This window comes from Corvus moneduloides, chromosome 28 (genome assembly GCF_009650955.1).
Source record: "Corvus moneduloides isolate bCorMon1 chromosome 28, bCorMon1.pri, whole genome shotgun sequence".
In the NCBI taxonomy this organism is placed as follows: Eukaryota; Metazoa; Chordata; class Aves; order Passeriformes; family Corvidae; genus Corvus; species Corvus moneduloides.
In genome coordinates, this window is record NC_045503.1 from 5,121,571 (window position 1) to 5,141,028 (window position 19,458).

Here is a 19,458-nt window from a genome sequence, read left to right on the forward strand (position 1 = left end):
AATGTCCACTCTGAGCCTCTCCAGCTACAGATTGTGGCTTTTGCCTCTTGTTTGATCCCCTGCACTGCTGGAAACAGTCCTTGTGCATTTTTCAGTGTGACATAAACTTCATTTTTCTGTCATCACCTGGGAACCTGTCATAGAATCAAAGGACCCCAGAATGGTCTGGGTGGGAAGGACCTTAAATCCCACCCAGTGCCACCCCTGCCATGGGCAGGGACACCTCCCACTGTGCCAGGCTGCTCCCAGCCCCAATGTCCAGCCTGGCCTTGGGCACTGCCAGGGATCCAGGGGCAGCCCCAGCTGCTCTGGGCACCCTGTGCCAGGGCCTGCCCACCCTCACAGGGAAGGATTCCCTCCTAATCTCGTATCTAAACCTGCCCAGTTTGGAAGTTTTTGATGCAGTTCTGAAGTGTTTGATATCTTGTACTAAAACTGAAGCCAGTGGCTTTTAACAACTGTGATGTTTGTAAGGGAAATAAAAGTTGTTCTTGTCTGTCCTGTGAAGACTTGATGAAATGTAGGGTTTTCTACAGGAACAGGGAATCAAGAAATGGGTCCTGTGATTTTGGAGTGTTGGCCTGACATGGCCAGTGCTACATCCTCAGGTAGCATGTCAGTGATCCAGCTGCCAGGTGGTTCATGGGTGTGAAGTGCCCCAGTGGGTCAGTTGTGGTGGGATGGTGAAAGTCTCATGGGACAGGTTCTATTTCATGCCCTAAGTGGGTGAAACAGCACTGCCTGCATGATACACCTTCATGTGGCTGTGGTGGAGGACAGGGGAATGTGAGCAGAAGTGGCAGGTGATAACCAGTAATTATAATTAACCAGGCAGTGTTTAATATCTAATATGTGGCTTTGATAATCGGGTAAAATACCAGTGCTCATTGCTCCTGCTGGGTGGCAGAACTGCCTGCAGGCTCGGGACACTGGATTTGGGGGATTCCAGTGTCAGAGCAAAGGTTTGCACAATCATTTCTGTGACCCTTAGTGCTGTATGAAAGACACAGATTTAAATCCGAGATAAAATCGTAACTAAGAGTTTGGTGGGCGTGGGAAGGGCGTAGGAGGAAGTGGAGAAACACGTTTGTGGAAGGGAGAGGAGCTGTGCTGGTTGGAGCACGGGAGCCCTGTGCTCGGGCAGGAACTGCAGCCCTGCAAAGCTGCAGCATCCAGACCCGGGGCAGGATCCCTCAGGTGTGAACCCCACATACTGCACCTGTGGGAGCCAGGAGCCCCTGTCCCTGCAGCCCTGCTGCTGCTTCCCTGCTGTCCTCCAGCTGCCGCCTGGCTCTGCCTGGGGACGAGGCCTCTCCAGCCTCGAGCACCTCACTTGTCCCGTCCTGGTTTCTGTCGAGTGCAAAACCTGCAGGTGTGTGGAGGATTTGGAGAGTCAGGCCCCAGTGTTGGGGGCCATTCCTTTCCCTGCTCTGTGGTGTGTCACAGCTCAGCGTTGTCCCTTTGGGGCCCAGAGGCCGCATGTGACACTGGAGTTGCCCACTGCAAATGTTTATCTGCTGCAGCGGAAATCATGTCGCTGCTCTCCCAGGGCACTGACTCCATGAGTAACCTGCCACCATGCCATTGTCACCTTCCCCATGGTCACCTTCCCTGGGGCAGCCACAGGCACGAGAAGTGATGAGAATGATGATTCAGGGCTGGGGTATGACGTGCTTTGGTTCTGTTCCTCGGTAAGCGGAGCACAGCCCTTGGGCAGTCTGCAGGGCTGAGCTGCCAGGAGCCCACGGTGGGGACGGGTTTGGGTCATCCTCATTCACTGCTGTGCAAAGCCCACCAACCTTCCTGGTGCCTCCAGGTCTTCAGAGCGCTCTCCTGGGTCAGGACATGCTGCAGGTCTCTGCTGCCCTCCCACTGCATCAGCCCAGCAGGACTCTCCAGCAGGTTCCCTGCTCCTGCTCCCCTTCCAGCAGCTCACGCCACCTCCCAGAGGGACAGGTGCTGGCAGGTTCCTGCTCCCGTTCCAGCCACTTTGCCCTCACAGCAGGGAACAGCCTGATGGTTCCTGGCTGCTCTCCCAATATTCCAGTTCACCTTTCTGCTGCTTTTTCAGGCTGCAGGATGGTTTTTTACATGCCCGGCTGCTCCTCCCTCTGCTGCTGCTCTCTTGCCTGAGGTAGAGGTGAGGTGGGGTAATGTAATGCTGGTAGGTTTTGGTAGATGGGAGTGGGGATGTCACCTGGGCCTGCTAAATGTGTCCCCTCCATCCCAGGCTGTGGCTGAGACCCCAAGTCCTGCCTCCCCAGAACCACAGGGCTCCTTTGCACCCCCCAGCCCTGGGGTTTGGCCAGCTTTACCTGGTAAACTGCTGCTTGTTCAGCTTCCATCACACAGAGCTTTGCATGGAGGGCGGGGAACATGGAATCTGGTGACTTCCCAGGTGCAGCATGACTCTGGATCATCCCAGAGCACGTGGGGGCTGGAACACCCCTACACTGCCTCACCTGGGGGCAGGTTTCTCGCTGTGCTGCGTGTGACAGGACTGAATCATCACCCGTCCTTGGGAACAGCTATGCAAGGAATATGTATTTATGCACATAAAAGCATAAATGTCAGTGCCTGTGTCCCGGTTTTGGCTGGGATAGAGTTAATTTTCTTCCCAGTAGCCGGCCCAGTGCTGTGTTTTGGATTTAGCATGGGAATAATGTTGATAACAACTGATGTTGTAGCTGTGGCTGAGTTGTGCTTTCTCCAAATCAAGGACTTACCAGTTTCCCAGGCTCTGCCAACGAGCAGGAGCACAAGGAGTTGGGTGGGAGCATGGCCAGGAGAACTGACCTGGACTGGCCAGAGGGATATTCCATTCCACGGAACATCCTGCCCAGTACAGAAACTGGGGGGGTTGGGACCTGTCTCTCGCTGCTGTGGGACGAGCTGGGTCAGGGGGTGGTGAACAACTGTGTGGGGCAGCTCTGGTTTCTCTTGGGTTTTTACTCCTCTTTCTCTCCTTTTCATTACTATTATTGTCATCATTACCATTACTATTATTGTAATTCTTCTTCATCATCCAAGATTTGTTTTAATCAGCTTTTAATCAGTTCTTATGTACCTGCCTGGGCTTTCATTTCTCATAAGACATTGTGCCAAAACTCCACTTTGACCAATGTTCCCGTGGGCTGGGAGACTGTTAGAACTTTGTCTTGCCAACAGCATCTCTGCAGGGAATTCAACAATGCTCTGAGTTTCCCCAGGCTGAGCTGGGTCTCCCTGCTGGCAGAATCCACATTGTTCCCTCCCAGCATGGGGCACTTCCCAGATGGGAGAACAGTGTTTTCAATCAGAGCTGGAACTCCAAAGAAAAGAAGTGCCTGAAACAGTCCAAAAGGGAGGAAAATAAAACTCATCACTGCAGTTACCACCAACGTTCTTTTTTCTGTCAGTCTGTGGACACCTGATGCTCCCAGGTCTTTATCTCACTGACACTGAGTTCTGAGTAGTGTTCTTGTTTTAGAAGAGGGAACTTTAGGCATAAGTAATTTAACCTCTAATGAAATCAATGTTCCACTACTAGAATGATCTAGAATTGAACCTTATTTTAAGTGATTTTGGGGTCCAGCTGCAGAGTGTGTAGGATGACGTTCGGTGTTTGCAGCCTGGGGATTCACTGCATGAGTCAAAGTTTCTATAGAAAGTGGGGGCTGCTTCTTTTCTGCCCCTGATGGTTCCAGGGACATTTTCTTCCTCAGAACTGGCCAGAGCCTTTTCTGTGAACAGTCGGTGTGTTACAGTAACCGTGTTCACCTGCTATGATGGGAATTGTGCAGGGAGAAGGACCTGTGGGAATGACATGCACGGAGATGTGTGTGGTTCTTAAAGGGGCATGAGATGGGACCCTAATGGGGGTCTCTGGTGAGCCCCACCTGCAGAGCTGCCTCCAGCCCTGGGAATTCCAATGTCAGAAGGACGTGGAGCTGCTGGAGCCAGTCCAGAGGAGGCCCCGGAGCTGCTGCAGGGCTGGAGCCCCTCTGCTCTGGAGCCAGGCTGGGAGAGCTGAGGGTGTTCACCTGGAGAAGGCTCTGGGGAGACCTGAGAGCCCCTTGCAGGGCCTAAAGGGGCTCCAGGAGAGCTGGAGAGGGACTGGGGACAGGGGATGGAGGGACAAAGACACAGGGAATGGCTTCCCACTGCCAGAGGGCAGGGCTGGATGGGATATCGGGAAGGAATTCCTCCCTGCCAGGTCTGTAACATCCGAGAACCCTCTCGGGCGGCAGGAAGTGCTGTGGTAGGTTAACGTTAATTCTCCAGCGCATCTACAAAGGCAAGAAATGACTTTCTGTGAAGGCAGAGCCTTCGGCCCTGGGAGGAAATGAAGCCTGGCTGCTGCAGGCCGCGGGTCAGAGCCGTGGCCTGTGTGCCCCGACACGCCCCAGACCTTTGGCTCTGAGCTAATCCAGGCCGCTGGCTTCCAGCCTGTGATCCGTGCCTTATCAGTGGGGTCCATGGCGGATCCTAGGAAGGGAGTGGAACACGGAGAGGCGCTGCCTGGCGCGTCCTCTCCGGCAGCCGGCAAACCCGGGGGCGGGAGGGCACCACATCCCGCTGGTTTGCTATGTTCTAGCGCAGAGGTGAGCGCTGTGGGGAAGGGGAAGGGGAACACGGGAAACAGGGGTTTGCCGTGGCCTCCCGCGCGCCTCGTGCTCCTTTGTCCGCGGGGCCGGGCGGGCGCAGCCTCGGCGGGGCTGTTCCGGCCGCGCTGAGCGCCGCCATTCCCGCAGCCCCCACACACGCCAGTCCGCGGCCTTTCATCCTTCTCTTCGAGCAGACTTCTCTCAGGGGCCTCTTGGCCACGCTTTCCCCCATCCAATGGTTGCTCTAAGCAAATATTATCGTTTTTAATTTCCTCATAGCATCAGCGGTCTTGGGGACAAACATCCTCCCAGAACAGCCCTTTCTGCCAGCTCACGCGGCCACACCGTGGCCCTGCCGTGTCACCCAGGCCACGTTGTCACCAGTGGGGCCCTGCACAAGCCCCACAAGCCCCCCTGGAGCTAACGGCCTGGGGAGTTAGAGCCCTTTTGCGGATTATTTGGTTTATTCGGCTTATTCTGTTTATTCGAATTTGGTTATTCGGTTTATTCGCATCATTCGGATTATTCGGTTTATTCGCATCAGGGTAGGCCCTGGAGCCCCCCAGGGGGACAAGACACCTCGGGGAAGGGTGGCTGTCAGAGGGGGGTCATTGGAGTCTCCTCTCCCTCTGGGGCTCACCGTCCTATTGTTTTAGGACAATAACCGGCACCGTGCCTGCGGCCCCGGGGGTTGAGGGATGATGGAGCCCTTGGGGATTTGGGGGGTTTCGCCCCCACCACCCCCGCGCAGCAGAGCGGGGAACGCCAGGCCGGTCGCTGTCGGGGGATCCCCGTTGCCGTCCCCGGGAGTGCCGGTTCCAGGGGGTGTTTTCCCGGTCCCGTTCCCCCCCCAGGGTCCCCCCGGTCCCGGGAGGCGGCGGCGGCCCCGCCCCGGCCGCGCGTTCCCGCCAGCGGCGGCCAATGGGCGCGCGCGGGGCGCGCACGGGGCTTTTCCGCGCCAAACTCCAAAGCCCGCGGAGAGCGCGCGCGGCACCGGCTCCAGCACCGCACCCCGGTGAGTCCGCCGGGACCCCCCAAACCCCGGCACCGCCACCGCCCCGCGATCCCGCGGCGGGCCGGGGAGCGGCCGGTGGCACCGGGAGCGGGAGGACAGCGAGGGGCGCAGGGCTTTCCCCGCCCTGCCCGCGCCGGGGTGGTGCGGGAGCGCTCCGCGGTTCCCGGGCGGTGACAGCTGGTTCGGGTGCGCCGGAGGGGACGCGTCGCTCGGGGCTGCGACAGCGGGACCGACCTCCGCCCCCGGACGGGCCCGCGGGTGGGGGGTGTGCCCTCCAGGGGCGGTGCCGGCGGCACCGGTGCCCTGCGGGGCCGGGGATTGGCATCGCCCCGCGGGGTGCGCGGGGATGACGCGGCCGGGCTGGGGCGGTTCCGGGCGCGGCGGGGGTCGCTGACACCCCACGATTCCCCTCCTGCCCCGGGGTGGGTGTGCGGGTCGAGGGGCCGCGGCCCGGGTTGTGCGCGGCTGGCGCGGCCCCGCCGTGTCCGCCGTGCCGCGGGGACGCGCCGGGGGCGCGGGCGGGCTCCGGTGACGGCCCCTTTAAGACCACGCGCTCCCCCCGCCCCCCCCCCTTTATCCCATATCTCATTTGCATGATCGCGCGAGACTTGGCGCGTGGGCGCGGCGGGCGGGTTTCAATTGTGGCGCGAGATACGGTCGGCGCGAGCGGAGCCGTTAGGCTCCCGCGTGGGGGGGCGGGACTTGTTCCCCGCAGCCAATCAGCGCCCGAGCCGGCCAGGCCGCCGGCCAATGGCGTGCGGCGGGCGCGTGAGGGCGGCGCGGCCGCGGGGCCCCGGGCCCGCCCCGCCGGTGCCGCTGCCTGAGCGCGGTCCCCATTCCCGGGGCAGGACCGGCGCCATGTGGATCCAGGTGCGCACCATGGACGGCAGCGAGACGCACCGCGTCGACTCGCTCTCCAAGCTCACCAAGGTGGAGGGGCTGCGCCTGCGGATACACGAGGTGTTCGGCGTGGAGCCCCAGCGGCAGCGGCTCTTCTACCGCGGCAAGCAGGTACCGGCGCGGCGGGGCGATTGACAGCCTCGGACCGGCAGCAGCGCAGCGCACGGACACCCCCGCCCGGCCCCGTCCTCCCCCCCGCTCATCTCCCCCTCCAGCTGAGGACGGATATTTTAATTTATTTATTTTTAATTGCGTGGAAATGAGGGGTTTTGCTGCCATCTAGTGATCCCCCGGCTCCTTCCCGCGCTGCTCCTCCCGTGGGCTTGCAAGGAGAGGAGCCAGCTGCAGAGTAGCCTTTATTCTTACTTTCCCTTACTATTTTCCATCTAATGTGTTGCTCTTCTGCCTTGACATCGCCTTTATGAAGTGTCTGAAAATTACCAGTAATTTTATGGTCTTTAAAGTGCTTAATGTTTTTGAGCCTTGCACGTTTCACCGCTCTGAGAGCCGTGAAGATCTCATTTTTCTTTGTAAATTGGGATCAGCAACTCATGATTTTGAAGTTCTTCGGCTCTCATGTCAAATTCTCACTAAGTACAGAGCACTTGAGTGTGGCTCAGTGGTGTATTATGTTCTCAATAATACGTTTACAATCGCTGTTGTACAACTGTTTTCTTTCCTGTGAGTTAATAATGTAACTAAATTAGCACTGAAGTCAATCAAAACCATTTTAAAATACAGTTGCTATATTCTGCCTAATCCTATGCTGCTAAACCTTCGTGCGAGGGAAACTCCTGATCTGGTGATTGGTTGATCAGAGGATTTAATTTCAGAAAAATCAGTGAGATACTGAGTTGGCTGGAGATGGACAATTTTTTCTAGTTGCTTTTCTTTCTGTTTTAGGCAGTCTTGTGCTAACTGTACTCTGTAATTAGCAGGTGTGGCTGTAGAACATGGAAACACCTGGACTAGCCTCAATCTAAGCTCAGGTACCAGTTCTAATATAAAAAGAGGCTTGTAGGATGGTGAAACACCTCTGAAGGGCTGTTGGGTGTAACGCACCTTTCTGTTGGGTTAGATGCATTAATTACCCATTTGTGTTGTAAATCAAGTGATAAGAGGGGATTGGTTCAGGGCAGGTGCCACTTGTCAGCCTTAGCCTGAAGTCTGTGCAGACAACCGGGGTAAAACAGATTTTCAGGAGAAGCGGTGACTTCTCGGTCAGGATGCACTTGCTCTACAAAGGGAATCCCTCCTCCTGCAGTTCCAGTATTCCTTAGTTCAGGCAGAAACGGTCCCCAGCGTGATCCAGCCTCTCTTAGGCCCTGTTCCCACTGTGCTTTGTCTGGCTTTTGGGATCCCTGGAAATGTTCAGTTTCTTACTCATGAACATTTTTTAAATGGGGTTAGAAAATTAGCTGGTAGTTAAAACCTGCCTCCTTTGTTAGAGGTTTGTCTTCAGTCCCGGGCTCTTCTTTCCGGCTGTGCTTTGAACTCCTGTGGTTTCCTGTCCTGTTCCTGTGCTCTTCCATTTCGGTTTGCACCTGTTGTCACTGAGTCCTGTGCTGGTGTTGTTTCCATGTGTGTGACATTGTCTCTTGGTTAAGAAGAAACAACCAGTTTCTGGTGTGTTCTTACATAGCTCGAGGAGTTTTCATCTCTAAACCAGCAAAATGCTCAGATCTCTTCCTGTGCAGTCAGATTTCCAGGGATTGTTCCATAGCCATTTGATGCCATAAATCAGAATTGGATTATCATACTGATTCCTGTGAAGTGTAAATTTTTGTGGTTTTGCTCTGCTTCCCCCTGATAGAGAACAAAGCTCCAGGGACTGCTTTTTCTGGTGGTTTGGGCTGGAAGGGGATGATCATTTCCTGTATAATTTCTTAGTCAGACCTTAAATATGTGGGGAAGCTTGTCTGAACTTCTGACTGCTCCGTGGGCTCCAGCCTTGCATGTTAACTCTAAAATGATTGTGCTCCTTAGAGCTTTTGAGAGGTTATTGAGGGACCTCTTTCTCCCTCTGCACTTCTCTTTTTGCAGGGACTAGGTCTTGATTTGACTACAAACCGTGCCAAACTTGCATATAACTCTAGATAAACTCTTAAAATTAGAGAGGGTGTGAAATTAGGACACACCTGGCTACGCTAAAGAGCGATTGGGTAGTTTCAAGTTGAATTGAATCTTTTTTGATTTTACTTTCAATGGAAAAAATGTGTGTTTGCCGGGAGACGAGTGTGTGATTAACTCTTTGGCTTCTACTTAATGCTACAATTAATGGAGGTGGTGTAACAACGATCTGGATCACGCACAATTAAAATACAAAGACCAGTCTGCAGTAGCATTTGGGATGTGTCTGAATTGAGGAAGAAATTATTTCCTTTTGTGTTTGTAGGTAGTGTAGAATTTTCTTTGAATCCTGATGAGAATGTGGGGGATCTGTAGTTGTTTAGTTGATGTTCCTAGGGAATGTGCTGAAAACTTTTCCAGATCTCATAGAGGCTGGGTAGCAAGTCCAGGGCAGCATGGAAGCCTTGCTCTCGCAGGTTGCGGGGTGATTGAAAAAAGAACATTTAAATAGCAGGAATAAGAGAGAAGGAGGGCCCAGTTAGTGGCTGATAAAGGTTTTAAAGCCACGTGGTCGATCTTGGCGGGCAGAGCCAGTCTGAGCACGATGGGTGGTTGGAGTCAGCCCCGATGGAGGCAATAACCAGATGGTTTGGTGCTTTCCCTGCAGATGGAAGATGGTCACTCCCTGTTCGATTACAGCGTGGGGCTGAATGATATTGTTCAACTGCTGGTCAGACAAAGCCCGGCCGTGCTGCCTGCTGGGAGCAAGGAGAAGGACTCGGAGCTCTCGGACACCGACTCCGGCTGCGGCTCCGGCCCCAGCGAGTCCGACAAAAGCTCCCACAACGGGGAGGGTGCCCTGGAGCTGGAGGGACAGCCCAGCACGGCAGCTCAGCCCGACTGGACCGACCCCGGCTTCGGCCTCTACAAGGTGGGTCCTCACAAACGGAGAGCCCTCAGAACTGCGCCTTGCCAGGGCAATTGTTCCTCTGTGGTGGGGAATTGCTGAAAATCTTTCATACCCCAATTGTGTGGGCAGTTCCTTTCTTCCTCTCAAACCCTCCAACAACAAAGACAAAAATACCAACCAACCCACAAACCAATTAAATGCAACATGCTGTAGGTCAAAATATTTAGTTTTTTTCAACTAAAACTACAATACATTCATTGATTAAAAAAAAAAAAAAGCATTCAGAGTGTCTGGTTTGATTTTTTAAAATTTTTCCCAATATTTTTCCTTGGAGTCACTACATTTGTCAAAGCTGAAACTTTTCTTGAATGAACAAAAGAAAGTCTCAAGCAGCTGTTCAGAATTATTTTACTCCTCTGTTTCAATGGATTTTATTACAGATCTAGCGATGTCTTTGCCAGACTATGAGCAAGACACTTTGAAACTCTGTTACAGACTAGCCAATAATGGTTTGGGCTTGATAACAAGGCTGGTTTTACATGTGCTGGTGTAGAATGGATTTATAACCTTACAAATTCAACCTAAGCAGACTGTAGGGCTGCACAACAGGACCAGGAAAGCAGAGGAAATCTTAATTCTTAAGGTGATCAATTAAATATCTTGATAACAGTGCAGTTCTTGAGATGGTTAAATCTTCAAGTAGATTGGAAATGAATGCTTAATTTGCAAATCCCTTTTGGTGAGCTGTACACTTTGCTCTGTGTAGATCAATGACTTGGTGGATGCTCGGGACACGGATATGGGGGCGTGGTTTGAAGCCCAGGTTGTGAATGTAACCAGGAAAAAACCCACCAGTGAATCAACTGAGAGCTGCACAGATCCTGACCAGCCCACAGCTGTCCCTGAAGAAGATGTAATTTATCATGTGAAATATGAAGAGTGAGTTTTGTTGCCTTCTTGGCCAATAAAGTCATTTGGATCATGTTGTTGATGAGAAATTTTATTGCAGATATTGCACAAATTAAAACAGAACTGGGCAGTGACATAGTAATGATGTCATTGAGCCCTGGTAACTGTAAGGTTTTACAGTTGGAATTCCAGGGGACTGGAATCTTTTCTTTATGGATACCAGCATTCATAGGAAATGCTGGTGTCCAAGTGTTAAAGGGAGGCAACAGTAGCAAAGTCAGAATGGTTGGTTCTGGCTGTGTCTGTGTGGGAGAAGGAGATTTTATCCTTGTGTTGCTCAGCAAAATCAGCCTGTCTGCATAAAACCTGTTACTCCTCAAAACTGATGTTGAATCGGATTTTTGTTCTCTGTTGCTCCCTTCAAGTTATCCAGAGAATGGGGTGGTGCAGATGAGCTCCAGTAACGTGCGGGCTCGGGCACGGACCATCCTGAAGTGGCACCAGCTGGAGGTGGGGCAGGTGGTGATGGTCAACTACAACCCTGATGAGCCAAAGGAGAGGGGGTTCTGGTATGATGCTGAGATCCTGCAAAAAAGAGAAACAAAAATGACCAGGGAGCTCAATGCAAAGATATTACTTGGGTAAGCAAGTTCCTAACATGGAATAAATGGAATTCCCCAACACTGCCTCGGCTTTCTGAGGTCTGAGTGACTCTGCTGGCAAAGAATGGTGCAACAGAAGTGCTGGGGATGGATGAGAAGTGGCCTGTCCTTTTTGGGTGATTAACTTCAGCATACTGCAGTTCTGATTAGCTTCCACTGAGGAACTGGACACTTTAAGGGATGCTGATCCACGGATTCACTTAATGCTGAAAGGATGCAAAGCCATGAGGCAAATTATTGTTTATGTGTTAATTATCCATTAATGGCTTTACAAAAACTGCAGTGTAGTATTTTGTGGAGATAGGATGATGTAGAATGAACTCTCACTTTATAAAGGTGATGAAAAATTATTCCAGTTCTCTCCTGAAGGAGACTCTCAACTTCAGGAAAAAAAGGATATGTTTTTTTAAGTTTCAGGTAATTTTGACAGAGTTTCCAGAATATTCCTCCTTTTTCCTTGCACCGCAGTGATTTTGACTTTTTAGGTATAAAATATGAGAAGAATTAGTCTGAAATATATTTGGGGGCAGGGGGAACAGTCACTCTAGATAATTGAAATGCTACAAGTGCCTGGATTCTCCCTGAGACAAAATGGGGTTAATTCTAATTGCATGGAAATGATTTGATTTTTAGTAGCAGAGCAGTCTGATGCATGCACAGTTGTGAACACGAGCTGTGGGATGAAGTCTGATCTCTTTTCTCAACTTCTTCTAGGGAAGCTGGTGATTCCTTGAATGACTGCACAATTATATTAGTGGATGAAATCTATAAAATTGAAGAGCCAGGCACTGCTTCTCCCATCAGTCTTGGTACCCCAAAACGTGAGTCTGATGTGGAGTTCTTGCATGTCTGTCTTACCTTGTGATGTTCTGCCAGTTGCCTCTGTGAGGATCAAAGGATTAAGAGTTCCAAGACACATTTAGCTGTGCCTCCTTTGACCATTTCCAGTGGATCTTGGCACTTGCTGAGTGTGGTTTCCGTTTGCCCACAGGACAGAGTGGACCCGTGTGTAAAGCCTGCAAGGACAACCCAAACAAGACCTGCAGGGTCTGTGCTTGTCACATCTGTGGAGGGAAGCAGGATCCAGATAAGCAGCTCATGTGTGACGAGTGTGACATGGCCTTCCACATCTACTGCCTCAACCCTCCCCTCAGCAGAATTCCAGATGATGAGGACTGGTAAGTTCTGAGGAGGTTTGTGGGGTGTCACAAGCACATCTAATTAGGAGCACAGAGTGAGGTCCGGGCCTTGAAGCTGCCCTTCAGTGGCCATATTGTGGCTGTATAGGGGTATGTATGTTTTGGGGTTGTTTTTGGTAGAACTGCTTAGCTTTTCTTGAGCTTAATGAGAGTAGGTTTTAAGCCAGGTGGCTTGCACACTCCTTTTCCTGGTTTTGGGATCTAGATGCTTAATTCACATACCTGCCTGAGGCCAGGGCTAGAGCAACCTGGGATAGTGGAAGGTGTCCCTGCCATGGCACGGGGTGGGACAAGATGAGCTTTAAGGTCCCTTCCCACCCAAACCAGTCTGGGACTCAAAGAGGACCAAATGAGAACCTGATGTTGGGAAGCTTCACCTGTGCAGTGGCTTTTATGGGCCAGTGCAGGCAGGTTCCAGGCCTCATCATCAGATCAGGCTGGTTTGAAAATGAAACGTACAGTGAGAGATGTGGATGGTGAAATATATCTTTCAATAGATACAGAGTTAGTGAAATGCACTGCTTTATTCCCTCTGCCCTGTTTCAACATCTTATACAATGATTTTATATCATAGCTCTTTCCTGACACATCTGCAGTGCCTGGTGCAAGGACAGGAGCTGTTGTAGGTCAAATTCCTGTATGGAGGTGTTTCCATGTCCTGTCTGGTTTCACATGGGGAAATTGTAACAGAGCTCGCTATGTTTGGAGGAAATTCTCCTAACTGAAGGCTTTGCTACTTGTTAATTTTCACTGACTTTAGGTATTGCCCTGAATGTCGAAATGATGCAAGTGAGGTGGTTTTAGCAGGAGAGAAATTAAAAGAAAGTAAAAAGAAACAAAAGATGGCATCTGCTAATTCCTCCTCCCGGAGAGACTGGGGAAAGGTCAGTCCAAAGCTGTTTTACTTGGAATTTTGTTTGTTCCTTTGGGCTCTTGGCTGATCCTGCTCTCTGCCCAGGGCATGGCGTGTGTTGGGCGCACCAAGGAATGCACCATTGTCCCCTCCAACCACTATGGACCAATTCCTGGCATTCCTGTTGGCACCATGTGGAAATTCAGAGTTCAGGTATGAGGCTGAATCCTGGACTGACCTACTGTGGGGAAAAATGGGAATGATCCAGCTCTTACAAGAAACCTGAAACAGTTAATCTGGAAATGCGTGTGTCACTGGATATGGAAGTGCAGAAGGAAAAGAATTCTGGCTTTGTCTGGATCAAGTGTTCCATAACTAATGCTGCATTGTCTGGGCCCATCAAGTGCTGGTTTATTTTGCTTTAGTGCTCTTTTTGGTAACTCAGAAAACTCAAAGCAAATATATTTGTTTCCAGTAGTTTGTCCTGGAGGTGTGTAGTGTGCTCTGGTAAGGGTGTCTCAAATATCCACTTATATGAAACAGAAGGTTTCTCGTCCTGTTAGAAAGTTGGGGGAGAAAAAAGCACTGGCCTATCCAGATCTTGTTTGTGAGTATTGAGGGAAAGTTGCTATTACAACCCTTTCAAAACTTTATACAAATATTTAATATCTGTATTATTCTTAAGTACCTGGAGCCTTTTTATAAACAATTTCAGTAAGAAATAGCCAAAGTTTTAGATGTGCACCACAAACCTTATCTATGTGTTCAATTTACTGATACAGTTAATGGCTTATTTTTTTAGAGGCATTTTTATTTTTCTTCTGTCTGGAGCTGTTTTGAGGATAACGGTGAGAGCAGTTTCACCCTGTGATACATGGAAAGCAAATGTGAAATAGCGCAGTTAGTTCAGCTCCAAGCCCAGTCCTGTGTGGGGCCCTTTGAGAGCAGTTGCCTTCCAAACCCGTTTTTGTTTTCCAGGTGAGCGAGTCCGGGGTGCACAGGCCCCATGTGGCAGGGATTCACGGCAGGAGCAACGATGGGGCCTATTCCTTGGTGCTGGCAGGAGGATATGAAGATGACATAGTGAGTGGATTCTGATTATTTATGCACAGAACCAAACAAACTTGTTAAAACAAAGGTTTGGCCTTCGTTACTTATTGTACTCTACATTAAACACTTGCCCATCTTCACTTATCTTCTTCAGAAGGAAATGAGGCAAGGAAAAACTACAGTAATCTGTGACCACCTGAGCCACAGGATCATCTAAACCCAGTTTAATATCCCTATGTCAGCTTTTGGTCCCGGAGTTCTGACTTTCCAAGGTCTCCCTTGCACCCACAGTTTGAACAATCCCACAGGCTGTGCTGCCAGCTCTTCACTTCCAGCAGATCCTGGGTGAGCCCTGGGCTGCTCAGGGGTCCTTGCACTGCTCAGGGTTGTGACAAGACATTGTCACCCTGGCCTTCTTTCCTGGCAGCCTGAGGGAGAGCCAGAGACTGGCCCAGACTGGGAGCTTAAACACAGGAAGCATCTTTCCTTTTTTGAGACTACCCCGCAGGTATACCCTACCTGGTTAAAAGACTCTTCTGCTTTTATTGATTTCTTTTTGTGACTGTGTCAAAACCATCCGTGTTCATTTCAGGATCATGGGAATTCCTTCACATACACAGGGAGTGGAGGGCGAGACCTCTCTGGGAACAAACGCACGGCAGAGCAGTCCTGTGATCAGAAACTCACCAACATGAACAGGTTGGCAACGTTTGTGCTCCATTCTACCCTCAGACCTGGCAGTCTGTCAGCATGAGGAATTGTTTGGCCTGTTTGCATCCAAGGAAGCTGACTAAGTGGAAAAACTGTCAAAATTGGGTCTGGGCTGTGGTTTAGGCTGCAATCAGTTGCACAATGGGAATGGTCCTTTCAGTGCACTGTAATGGGACAGAGCTGTGAGTGGTGTTCGTGTCACATGCAATACTGGCTGAAACTTAGGGAACAGAGCAGTAAATTGGGGTAGGAGCTCTGCTCTCTTCTGAAGACATTTGCAGTCACTGGTCACCTTGGGAGACCAGACCATTTGTAATTCTGAGCTGTTACTCTTACAGATAAGCCTGGACTTGAGTGGAGGAAGTGATCTATGCTGGTGCATTAGGGTAATGCCAGGAGTAATCAGCTGTTTAAGATGTGCCCCCATCAGGAGGTTCAAGGAGTGCAGAGGTGTCAGTGTTCAGAGGTGTCACAGGTTCCATGGCAGTGCTGGTATTTAAGGCAAATACACTGAACTCTGGCGTCTCTTGCAGAGCCCTGGCTCTGAACTGCAGTGCCCCCATCAACGACAAGCATGGGGCTGAGGCCAAGGACTGGCGGGCGGGGAAGCCGGTGCGGGTGGTCAGGAACGTCAAGGGAGGCAAACACAGCAAGTACGCTCCTGTGGAGGGCAACAGATACGATGGCATTTACAAGGTAAGGAGGGCTGGGATTTGCTGGCTGAGTTAGGAAAAGATGATGTGGTTATGGCCATGGGGGTTTTTACAGAGTGTGATGGACTTGCTCTGACTTTTTCAGGTTGTGAAATACTGGCCTGAAACAGGGAAATCTGGGTTTCTAGTGTGGCGTTACCTGCTTAGAAGGGACGATGAAGAACCTGCTCCTTGGACCAAAGAGGGAAAGGACAGGATGAAAAAACTTGGCCTGACAATGCAGGTACTGCCTTGGGGCATCACCTGGACTCCAAACTTGATGGAGAGCAGGGATTTTTCTGTTCTTACTGAGGATGATCCTTAGGTAAAAATTGAGACTGAGAGGGACACAAATGCTTCCAGTCTGCTGTGTTGTTTGTTTTTGTACATCAGGAGACTAAAAGGACAAAGCTCACCTTTTTTTTTTTTTTTTTTTTTGCATGGAATTTCTATAGGCTGCATTAGTGCTTAGAGCAGGGATCTGTTGCTTAAAATAGATTAAAGATGCCCCTGGAACAGGTCTCCAGAGGTCAGTTGTGGACCTGTCTTGGTCTGCAAGTCTGACCTGGTGTGTTTGCATTGGATGCTCTTTGTTTTGTTTCCCTGCAGTATCCTGAAGGATATTTGGAAGCTGTTGCAAACAAAGATAAGGAAAAAGAAAATAATGGAGATGATGAGTTTGATACCCCGGGGAAAGGGAAGAGGAAAAGGAAATCAGCAGGTTTGTGGAGTAGGCAAGTGGAAAGAGAAAGCCTTGGAGGTTTTGCGCGTTTTACTTGGTTGCTCTTTTCTGGTGTTTTCTTGGTTGGCTGTTTAAAAAAAATCTTTGTGTTTTCTTTCAGGTGGGGAGGAGAAACTCGTCACCTCCCCAGCAGAGACTCCAAAGAAAACTAAAGTTGAGCCATACAAGCTGACATCCCAGCAGAAATCTCTTATAAAAAGTGATGAAGCCAACGAAAAACTGTGGAATGAAGTCCTAGAAGCTCTCAAAGACGGACCGGTACATTGGGCCCTTTTCCCCAGAAATAAAGGGACAGCTGTACTTGTGGTGTCCCCAGACACAAACCCTTGGCCAAGTTAAAGAACAGCCTCAGACCTAAAATGATTTTATTTTAGTGTAAACATCCCCAGCAGGTTTAATGGGACTGGCTTTTGCATATTAAGATTCGTTGAAAATCTTTCTATGATCAAAGCAATCCCTTGCATTTAATGGGTGGGGTTTTGGGTTGATTTATGTGTTTTTCAGGGAGTAGTAGCACTAAGTTGATTCGAATGCTCTCTTTGCAGAAATTTCTCAATAAAGTGGAGGAGGCCTTTCTGTGTATTTGCTGTCAGGAGGTCGTGTTCCGGCCAGTCACCACCGTCTGCCAACACAACGTCTGCAAGGTGGGCTGGGCTCTGCTGGGCTGGGCTCTGCTGGGCTGGGCCTGGAGCTGCCTCCTTGGTGCTGACAGGGAGGGGGGTTGGTTTGTTTGGAATTTTTTGCCAGGAATTACTCCTTTAGCATGAGTCAGGTTTAGAGGGACTTTGGAGAAGTCCCTGGAGGGACAGGACACAGGGAGTGGCTTCCCAGTGCCAGAGGGCAGGGCTGGATGGGAGATTGGGCAGGAATTGTTCCCTGGGAGGGTGGGCAGGCCCTGGCACAGGGTGCCCAGAGCAGCTGGGGCTGCCCCTGGATCCCTGGCAGTGCCCAAGGCCAGGCTGGACATTGGGGCTTGGAGCAGCCTGGCACAGTGGAAGGTGTCCCTGCCATGGCAGGGGTGGCACTGGATGGGATTTAAGGTGCTTCCAACCCAAAGCAGGCTGGAATTCCCTGATCTCTGCTGTGTCCAGCAGGAATGTTCCCAGCTGGAGTGCAGTGCTCTTGTTCCCTCCTCCTGCCTCGCACTGCTCTGGGCCTTTCCCAGGAATCTCGGGGCTGTCTCACTGTGCCCGGGCTGTGCCGGATGAGCCAAACTCCCCATCCCTGACCCCTGCTGGCTTCTGTCCCCAGGACTGCCTGGACAGGTCCTTCAAGGCCTCGGTGTTCAGCTGTCCCGCGTGCCGCTACGAGCTGGGCCGCAGCTACAGCATGGAGGTGAACGAGGCCCTGCAGAGCGTCCTCACCCAGCTCTTCCCTGGCTACGGCAGCGGCCGGTGATCCCCCAAAGCACTTCTCCCTCCCTCCTGCCTCCCTCCCCCCTCCCTCCCTCCCCCCAAACCTACCCCTGGGCTTAATTTAAAACAAAAAAATGGTAGTCTGTGTTTTCTCCCACGCCCCTCCCCCCAAATGATTTTAAGTCTTCCTTGGTTTTAAAAAAACTGTAAACTCCAAGGATTATCCTTTTGTATGTTCGTGGATTTTGTTTTTGTTCTCTATGTTGAACTTCTCATTTTTATTTTTTTTTTCATCCCCTCAAACCTGCCATTCATCAGCACAGAATTATTTGTTTCTAATGGACTGAAAGTGCTTCCGGTGAGGCTGCTAATGATGAGGAAAGCTCTCAGAGTGCCCCTGTGTGCCCCCTTTATTTTTATGTTTTATTCCAAAAATGGCTTGGTTGCTAGAACAATCTTCACTGTCTGGGGATTTGGCCATCAAGGTAGACTTGTGCATCACCTTGGCAGCATTTTGATACTCCATTTGTACAAGATGGTTCCTGGCTTTGTATCACAAGTGGGTTTTTGCTATTTTTTGTAAGAACTGGGTTTTATACATTTGACAAAAAGCCATTTCCTGCTAATTTTATATCTCAAAACCAGAAGGCTGCTTGCTTAGAGCCAAGTGGTTGGAGCAATATGAAGTACTACCTCACTGGGCTTCTCTTAGGGAAGGATTTGTTCAGCCAGGCGCTGTCCCCTGTCCCGAAATGCCGTTGTGGAATCTCCTAAAGCCATTCTTAAGTGCCTTTTGTCCTTTGCTGGAAGACTGGGCTCTGAATCACGATCAGTATCTTTTTTTTTCATAAGCACTGAATTGTTGTGACTTGCCAGCCGGATTCTTTGGGAACGTGGATCACTGTAGCTGTGTGTGATTAGTGGGGATTTGCAGAGGATCAGGTTTCCTAGTGATAGGTGTATTAGGGAGGTTTTTTTTCTTTGTTTCACTGCATTTCTACCTGGAAATGAAATATAATCAATTCTGGCTTTTTTATGAACCATTTTGTATTGGCCATGCCTCTGAGAAGGCTCCCGTGGTCTCTTTCTGACATTACCAAAGTTTGCAGTTTGATACCTCAGCAAGACAGAGACGTTTTTAATCACACTTGACTGCAGACAGACTGGAACAAATGTGCCTCTTTTTGGTTTCCTCAACTCTTACCCCTTGGAAAGTGATTATGTTAATATGTTAGGGAAAAAACCCCGTGACATTTTATAGGATTTTTTTGATGAATTTGTCAATTTTTTGTATAATGTGCAAATTGATGTTCTCAAAATAAATATCTTTTCAAATTAGTTGTCAACTGTTCTCCTTCAATTCTTTTGATCCAAAGTGGGTTTCCAAACCCAGTTCCTTCTGCAGGAATTTGAATTTATGTCCCATTAAGCCAAGCCTTTTATTTTTCTAAGGGCTGTGATTTTCATTATGATTTTTCACTGCAAATTTGGAAAATACTCATTTGATATTCTTTGACATAATTGCTACTAGGCACTAGTGAGGGCATATGTAATGTTCAGCTTAAAAACTAAAGCTGCCCTAAGCTTTTCATTTAACTTCCATTAGATTTCCACTGCTCTAAAATCCAAATATCAACTGGCAGTTGGAATTGTTTGTACATTTAATGAATAAACCCCAAAATTATTGCGAGTGCCAAGTCCTGTATTGTATTTGAGGTGTTACAGGAACAAGCGTGAGCATCTCCACGAACCAGAGGAATGAATTCAACCACTGAGGTTGAACAAATGCAGATGAAGGAAATAA

The 19,458-nt window shown here is 50.1% G+C and overlaps 1 protein-coding gene across 3 annotated transcripts; it reads left to right on the forward strand.

Annotated features, from left to right (window-relative positions):
- Nucleotides 1–5,522: 5,522 nt before the first annotated feature.
- On the forward strand, nucleotides 5,523–18,992 carry UHRF1 (ubiquitin like with PHD and ring finger domains 1). 3 transcript variants are annotated; one of them, XM_032093002.1, is made up of 17 exons: nucleotides 5,523–5,601; nucleotides 6,450–6,612; nucleotides 9,239–9,502; nucleotides 10,248–10,420; nucleotides 10,816–11,031; nucleotides 11,767–11,873; nucleotides 12,044–12,230; nucleotides 13,012–13,135; nucleotides 13,210–13,317; nucleotides 14,083–14,187; nucleotides 14,747–14,853; nucleotides 15,399–15,561; nucleotides 15,664–15,801; nucleotides 16,167–16,278; nucleotides 16,400–16,557; nucleotides 16,845–16,943; nucleotides 17,551–17,697. In XM_032093002.1, exons 2-17 carry the CDS (start codon nucleotides 6,460–6,462, stop codon nucleotides 17,695–17,697), a joined length of 2,361 nt encoding a protein of 786 aa, XP_031948893.1. In that variant the 5' UTR covers nucleotides 5,523–5,601; nucleotides 6,450–6,459. The 3 variants fall into 3 exon arrangements, with proteins under 3 accessions (XP_031948893.1, XP_031948892.1, XP_031948894.1); XM_032093001.1 differs by lacking the exon at nucleotides 5,523–5,601 and having other exon boundaries at nucleotides 6,379–6,612; nucleotides 17,551–18,992; XM_032093003.1 differs by lacking the exons at nucleotides 5,523–5,601; nucleotides 6,450–6,612 and adding an exon at nucleotides 7,436–7,490.
- Nucleotides 18,993–19,458: the final 466 nt, after the last annotated feature.

Coding starts and splice junctions, on each gene's coding strand:
- UHRF1 (XM_032093002.1), top strand. CDS start 6,460: ATGTGGATCCAGGTGCGCACCATGGACGGCAGCGAGACGCACCGCGTC. Junction 11,874..12,043: donor CAGTCTTGGTACCCCAAAAC/GTGAGTCTGATG, acceptor GTTTGCCCACAG/GACAGAGTGGACCCGTGTGT. Junction 14,188..14,746: donor GAGGATATGAAGATGACATA/GTGAGTGGATTC, acceptor TGTTCATTTCAG/GATCATGGGAATTCCTTCAC.